General features: G+C 44.0%; 1 protein-coding gene across 3 annotated transcripts in view; it reads left to right on the top strand.

Moving 5' to 3' along the window:
• The first annotated feature begins 862 nt into the window (after positions 1-862).
• The window catches only part of capn7 (calpain 7), a 13,073-nt gene continuing 6,537 nt past the window's right edge, over positions 863-7,398 (top strand). For 2 of the 3 annotated variants that reach the window (XM_079275191.1, XM_079275193.1), the window contains exons 1-7: positions 900-1,214; positions 2,776-2,884; positions 3,670-3,827; positions 3,963-4,030; positions 4,168-4,404; positions 6,816-6,902; positions 7,142-7,268. In XM_079275191.1, coding sequence (XP_079131317.1) covers positions 1,113-1,214; positions 2,776-2,884; positions 3,670-3,827; positions 3,963-4,030; positions 4,168-4,404; positions 6,816-6,902; positions 7,142-7,268 — 888 coding nt within the window. In that variant the 5' untranslated portion in view covers positions 900-1,112. Of the gene's footprint in view, positions 1,215-2,775; positions 2,885-3,669; positions 3,828-3,962; positions 4,031-4,167; positions 4,405-6,815; positions 6,903-7,141; positions 7,269-7,398 lie in introns of all 3 variants that reach the window. The other variant, XM_079275192.1, reaches the window with a different exon arrangement.

Below are 7,398 nucleotides of genomic sequence, written 5' to 3'. Positions count from 1 at the left end.
CACAGCTCATCTCCTTTTGTTCTCCATTTAAAATGCATCCAAACACACGTGACTTCCATCAACATCGTCAGTTGAACTTCCTGTGTTGGTGTCGGACCAGAGGCGTCTCTGCTTCACTCGGTCTCTTCCACTGACAGCAGTGTGTTGGCTGATACTGTTGCTCATCACGGGCCTTCGTCTCCACTGTGAGTATTCTATGCCAAAGTTATTGTTTTCTGCTCTGCTTGTTGTTATTTGTGGAGCTTTTTAATTTACTTATCAACATTATTACAGTTACCATTTATTTGCACATTTATTGATTCCTCTCTCCTCCAGCATTCCTCTGGTCACAACTATTCATATACAGTAGAACTATATGACAAACTTACTCAACACACGTGCAACAAATCTGTGACCTGCAGAGGCCTTGTTGGGTTTAGTTTATTCTGGTTGTTTTCACATTATACAACTGAAATACACGTAAAAAAATACACATAAAAATAATATTCAAAAAAGATGAGTCATTATTCTTCAAGTTTATACTGATAGAGAAGCTATATGCAAACTAACAAAATACATATACATATATATACGGTACCCAAAAGTCCCAAACAAAAAAAACACACACAATTGTTCGTACCTCAGTTTTATATTTGTTCATGTTATTTTTAAATATTTAAAATCAATCATGCTTATTACACATTTGCCTGTCTTTTTGAAAAGGATTTCACAAATTAACTTATTTGACTGTTATAAATTATTTTGTTTTGCATTTGTTCCAAAGATGCTGTTTCTTACCGCACGTGAACGCACCACACTACGGTTTCGCCTGAGTCCTCTACTGCGACTGCGCGAATCGTGGCTACCCGGAAACGAGATGTTTTGTTTTGGTATCCGCTAGTTCAGAGCAGTGACCTGTCAACAGGTAAAGCAACAAAACTGTACCTGGACAGTTTAAACCGCTGGATTAAAGACGCGCGTGAGGACCATCTTTACTATGTTTTGTCCGAGTCGATGAAACGAACCGAGTTTCCAGTGAAAAAACAGACATTTAGCTACATTTGGTGGAAGCTAACGGTTAGCTAGCCTAGCCTAACTCAGAGTCACTTCTGTCAACAGGAGTTGTGTTCAGCATGGACAGCACGGCGCTGGAACTCGATGCTGTCAAATTTGCCAAAACAGCCGTGACCCACGACCAGAGCGGCAAATATAACGAGGCTGTGTTTTATTATAAGGTAAGTTAAGTGGCTTTAACGTGGAGGGCCGGCTCACTGGCAGGCTCAGTGAAGGTAGCTGGATAAGCTGTCACTCCCCCGGAAAAAATGGCAGCTCCTGTCACATACGGTAGTCTAATGTGCTTGCGCATATACTGGGGGTTATACGGGAGTTCATGAAATGCATGTAAAGTGAGACACACGGTGATCCTTAAAAGCAGCTGAGCAAACTAAGAAGCCTCTATTGCATTAATGTGCAGCTCCGCGCACTGACTGTCCCACAGACTGGATGCAGCCTTGCGCTGTTGTGCGAGTGCTGCGTTGTTGTACAGTGTCGGCGATGCGGAGAACATGGGGAAAGCCGCTGCATGCCGTGCTGTTCGCAAAGTTCATTTGGCGCTTAATAAACTTATGGATGTGTTCATTACATTATGGCACATATTGTGCTGACTCAGCATTCTGAATTGTGTGTGTGCTTAGTGTGTACTTGCTCTCATGTCCTCTTGATGGCTGGTTGCATACATGAGGTTAAAGCACTCATAATGATATGACTGTTATTAGTACAGCAGCACATCATTACTGTAGAACATGATGAAGGTGGATCATGATGAGAACACAGAGAATCACACACTATTTATTTTCACTGCTTCAGTTGATTGAATGTCTGATTATGAATAATACACACACACTGATCCGCCCATAAACAGATTCACACACACACATATTCAAACTAGTTCTATATGGTAATCTACACATACATGTACATACACATATATAGTAGGCTACATGATACATGAGGGCATACAGTACATATATCCTCATATTAATGAGTATCATTAGATCCTCATTGGGCTTGTTTTTATTATTATTCTGAAGAGTTGAGATCATTATTGTCGCTGTAGATCTCATTGGATGATGCATCATGAAGTCTACTGCCAGCAGCACATTAAAGACATGTCATGTGATTGGTTGGGCTGATGAGGCATTCAAATGAGCTGATACGTTTCCAACACGTTTATGATAAAGATTTGACTGACTGCCAGCTTTACATCTTATAAAATATTGATGTCATACTTATGACTTTACTTTAATATACTTTTACTTACACATGATAAGAAAACACGAGTGTCTGCTGAATACTTTATTAGTTTTAAGTATTTATTGTCTCTATAAATCTATAAGACACAACCTGTATTGGTGTTATTGTTTTGTTTATTATAAGATAACTATACTGTAATTATTATTAATGTCTTGGAGTTATAATAAGAGACCATTTAGCTATTTTATTTTATTAACAATTTTGTGGTTTTTTTCTTTTATGAGATAATAATTCTGTTTACATTGTGTTCTCTGCTCTTTTTAAAGACCCTGCTACTTGTTAGCTATATTGTTATAATACAATATACAAAACGAAACACTTACTTACTATTTTATGTTTTAGATTCTCATTCTTTTGTGTGACTTTCCGTATTCATATTTAATTAATATTGTTGAAGTCTGAGATCTAAGATATTAATACTCAACCACTCCTTTTCTGTAATTGTTGAGAATAAATAAGTAAAAACATCCTCGTCTGCTGCAGGAGGCGGCCCAGGCCCTGATCTATGCGGGCATGGCCGGGTCCAAACTGGAGGGAATCCAGGACAAAGTGAACGAGTACTTGGATCGAGTCCAGGCGCTCCACAATGCTGGTAAGAGCTCTGTTAGTGAAACATGGACAAGCTCCAATGCATCCACAACACATGTCTTTACTGTGTTAAATGTTGTTATTCATCCCTCCGTACTGTTCACCTGAAGTTACTGTAATCTGATCTAAAGGTGAAGTGCTTGTGATTAGAAATAAGTAAGAAACTGTTCAGGACTGTTACTGAATGAGACCTGTGTGTGTGTGTGTGTGTGTGTGTGTGTGTGTGTGTGTGTGTGTGTGTGTGTGTGTGTGTGTGTGTGTGTGTGTGTGTGTGTGTGTGTGTGTGTGTGTGTGTGTGTGTGTGTGTGTGTGTGTGTGTGTGTGTGTGTGTGTGTGTGTGTGTGTGTCCACAGAGACTGGGAGTGTCCTGTTTTGTTGGACAGCCAGTAGATGACGTTGTGTTGCTGCTCTTTTCTGTTGTTTTTTTTCAAATTCTCATAAACATTTAATATTGTTTTATTTTTTTAATCCACCCAGGAAAACAATATACACACAATAAACACACGTTTTCTCATTATTCTTATCATACTGTTGCTAAAGAATAACTCCAGTCTGACTTTTAAACCAACGGATTCTTCCCTCAGTGATCTAAATCTACCAGTATATATATATATATATATATATATATATATATATATACACATACACACATATATACATCTATAAAAAGATGCAACAAAGCCGCCCGACATGCAACTGTTTTATTTGTATCTGTAGTGATCGTGGTGTCTCTTCACAAAGTGTCTGCTTTGTGTCCTGACCGGTCCTTCTCTTGACTTCTGACCCCAGTCCAGGCCCAGAAGAGCGACCCTCTGAAGTCCCGGCAGCAGGTGGATCTGGAGCGAGCTCACTTCCTGGTGACTCAGGCCTTCGAGGAAGACGAGAAGGGAAACGACGACGAAGCCGTTGAACTGTACACTCAGGCTGTGGAGCTGTGCATCAACACGGTAGCTCTCTCTGTCTCAGTGTCTGTCTCTGTCTCTCTCTCTCTCTGTCTCTGTCTCTCTCTCTCTCTCTCAGTGCTTATTTCACCTTATCTCTGCTGACTTCCACGTCTGTTTCTCCTTCTGTGTTTGGGACAGTCCAACGAGACATTGGACCAGCCGCTGCAGACTAAGCTCAAGCAGCTGGCCCGTCAAGCTTTAGACAGGTGAATAGAAGCGCTTCGTGTCCAGCCTCACCGTGTCGCCGTCCTCTTCCTTAAATCAAACAGTTGTTATGATTGTTTGATGTATTTTCTATTGTTATTGCCAGAAAATAACAAACCTCTCCGCTGTGTTCTTTCAGGGCTGAGGGTCTTAAAGAGTCCCGGTCCAGATCGACTCCAACTCAGGACAGGACGGGGCCTCCTGGAGCCAAGCCCAGCACTGCCGGTGCCAGTTCTGGGGGGCCGGTCCGCCAGTTTCTCCCCCTCGGGCCAGAATTCAGCCTCCATGACCGACCGCAACCCCAGCCGGTCCGGGCGGTCCAGTCCAGCGAGCCTCAGGGTCAGCGCTACACGTCTGACGAGATCGAGGTGCTCAGGTGAGCAGCACCTGCTGTTACTAAGCAACCGAAAGCTGCACTCCGCGATAAAGAGGATGAGTTTTGGTGATTTAACAGAAAACATCACTGACTAAAGTCAAAACAAAGATAAATGGACTTCCTGCACATCAAATCCTTTTCGTGACGACCATAAAGTGTGAAGCCTGTCGCGCTGGTTGGTTACTTCTTGTCACATGACCTGCGGTTTGCTTGCCTCATTCGAAAAAGTCTTTCCATTTCAGTCTGCTGTGGTTTGAGTACACTTGTTCTTCATTTAAAATAATGAATTGGCCCAAATACTAATTTCCAATCAATGAAAAGTGCTAAAAATAGACAAATCTTAGAAAACAAATCCTGAAATGTTCTTAAATCAGTGAGATTTTATGTGACAGTCAGTCAAGTCAAGGACACGGTGAGTTTACATGTTTAAAAATGTGTGTAATCAGATTTTAGTGCCTGAATATGTGACTGTTAAAAGCTTTTTACGGTGAATACAAATGATTCAGAAGCAACATGACCTGATATCTGATGTTGAAACGAAACATTCTGTCAGAGTTTAGTGCAGGACGTCATTTAAACATTTCGTGGAGTTCTCCACTAGCAGCATCTTTAACTTTGTCTCTGCGAAAGTTCTGGAAAAGTTTGAAAAAAGCTGAGCAGACGATTAAATAACAGAATCGTGACTTTGGCGCCGTCTGGTGGCGTGTGAGTGCCACTACACGTCACACCGAAGACGAGTCTGAAACAGTTTCTCTGTTGAGATCACGAGCCACAGAACTGACTAAAGCACAAAGTTCAAAGTTCAAAGTTCACTTTATTGTCAATTTTTCCACATGTGTTATGCATACAGAAAATTCGAAATGCCGTTTCTCGCAGTCCCACAGTGTAATATAGACATGAACATATAACATATAATAGAATAAAATAGAAAAAAAGAGTTAAGAACATAAGGGCCTAGATAAAGGATTAACAAGTAGCAGCAGAGAATAAAAAGTGACTGGTGCTGGATGAGGCAGAGAATAAAATTAAAATAAATAAATAGAAAAAGTGACTGGTGCTGGATGAGGGAAGGGGTGTGAGGGGGAGTAGATGTCCTGGTATGTTCCATTTGAGGCAGTGGGGAAGGTGGGTGAGGGGGAGGGTAGAGAGGTCGGGGGAGAGATGGCAGAGATGGCAGGGGGGGAGAGAGGGGGAGCGGGAGGAGAGAGGGAGGGAGAGAGTTCAGCATCCTGACCGCCTGGTGGAAGAAGCTGTTCCTCAGCCGGGTAGAGCTCGAACGGAGACTGCGGAACCTTCTCCCTGAAGGCAGGAGGCTGAAGAGGCTGTTGGAGGGGTGGGTGGGGTCACCCGCAATGCCGAGTGCTTTGCGGGTGAGGCGGGTGTTGTAAATGTCCTGTAGTGTAGGGAGTGAGACTCCGATGATCCTCTGGGCAGAGTTCACAATGCGCTGCAGGCTCTTGCGGTTGGAGGCGGTGCAGCTTCCGAACCACAGCGTGATGCAGCTGCTGAGGATGCTCTCAGTGGCGCCTCGGTAGAATGAGAGCATGATGGGGGGGGGGGCTCCTGCTCGCTTGAGCTTCCTGATGAAGTACAGGTGTTGCTGGGCCTTCTTTGCCAGTGCAGTGGTGTTGCTGTTCCAGGTGAGGTCATCTGTGATTGTCACACCCAGGAATTTGGTGCTGCTCACCTGTTCCACAGCAGCACCATTGATGGTCAGAGGGAGGGGGGGTTGGGAGTGGGTTCTCCTGAAGTCAACAACAATCTCCTTTGTTTTCCCCACATTGAGGAAGAGATTGTTATTTTGGCACCAACGGACCAGCTGGTTCACTTCCTTCCTGTAGTTAGTCTCATCGTTGTGGCTGATGAGACCTACCACGGTAGTGTCGTCAGCGAACTTCACGATGTGGTTGGAGCTGTAGTTGGGTTTACAGTCATGGGTCAGCAGGGTGAAGAGAAGGGGGCTGAGCACACAACCTTGGGGGGCCCCCGTACTCAGTGTTAGTGTGTTCGAAGTGTTGTTGTTGACCCGAACAGCTTGTGGTCTCTCTGTGAGGAAGTCCAACAACCAGTTGCAGAGAGAGGGGCTGAGGCCCAGGTCTGTAAGTTTACACACAAGCTGCTGGGGGATGATTGTATTGAATGCTGAGCTGAAATCTATGAACAGCATTCTGACGTAGGAGTTCTTAGTGTCCAGGTGTGTGAGGGCTGGGTGTAGAGCGGAGGAGATTGCATCCTCTGTGGACCGTTTAGTTCGGTAAGCAAACTGAAACTGGTCCAGGGAGGGAGGAAGGGTGGATTTGATCTGCTTCATGATCCACCCTTCCTCCCTCCCTGGACCAGTTTCAGTTTGCTTACCGAACTAAACGGTACAGAACTGACTAAAGCACAAACCTTTCTCTCCTCGTGTTCAGGAGTACCTCTACCATCAACAGCATCGCCTACGTGCCCTTCATGAGCGTGGACCTGAGGGAGAGATTCGCCTTTCCCGTCCCTTTCTCGTGAGTTTGCTTTCTGATGTTTTTTTATTTTTCAGCGTCAAATCGAATAAGTGCCGCTCGAGTTGTGACACGAGCCAGTTAAGATCAGCGTTAGATTTTAAAAGTCACTCAGTTGAAGCGTTGAAGGAAAACGGTTTCTACATCAAACTTTAAATGCAGTTTAGTGATGGACGATAGCAGAGCTGAACTAATTAAACATATTCTTCAACTCTTTGTTTTCTATTTGTTCTTCTCACCAGGGACAAGTCAGGGAAACTGGCGCTGTCGCCCAAACAGAAAGCCATCTTCTCCCGCTGGGTCCGTCCAGACGAGCACTGCAATAACCCGACCATGATCATGTCTGTGTCCAGCTTCAGCATCAAGCAGGTCAGTGGGTCCAGCAGCTTCCAACCTTCTTCTTCAGTGTAGTGAATGTCTCGGCTCGTTAACCGCGCTGGTTGTAACTGTTGCTCTGCTGCTGTGTGTTTGGAGGAAGACGTGGTTGTTTGAGGTTCTA

This window comes from Melanostigma gelatinosum, assembly GCF_949748355.1.
Source record: "Melanostigma gelatinosum genome assembly, chromosome: 9".
Classification (NCBI taxonomy): Eukaryota; Metazoa; Chordata; class Actinopteri; order Perciformes; family Zoarcidae; genus Melanostigma; species Melanostigma gelatinosum.
Note: the sequence above shows the minus strand (reverse complement) of the source record. Positions and strands in the feature narration are given on the sequence as shown.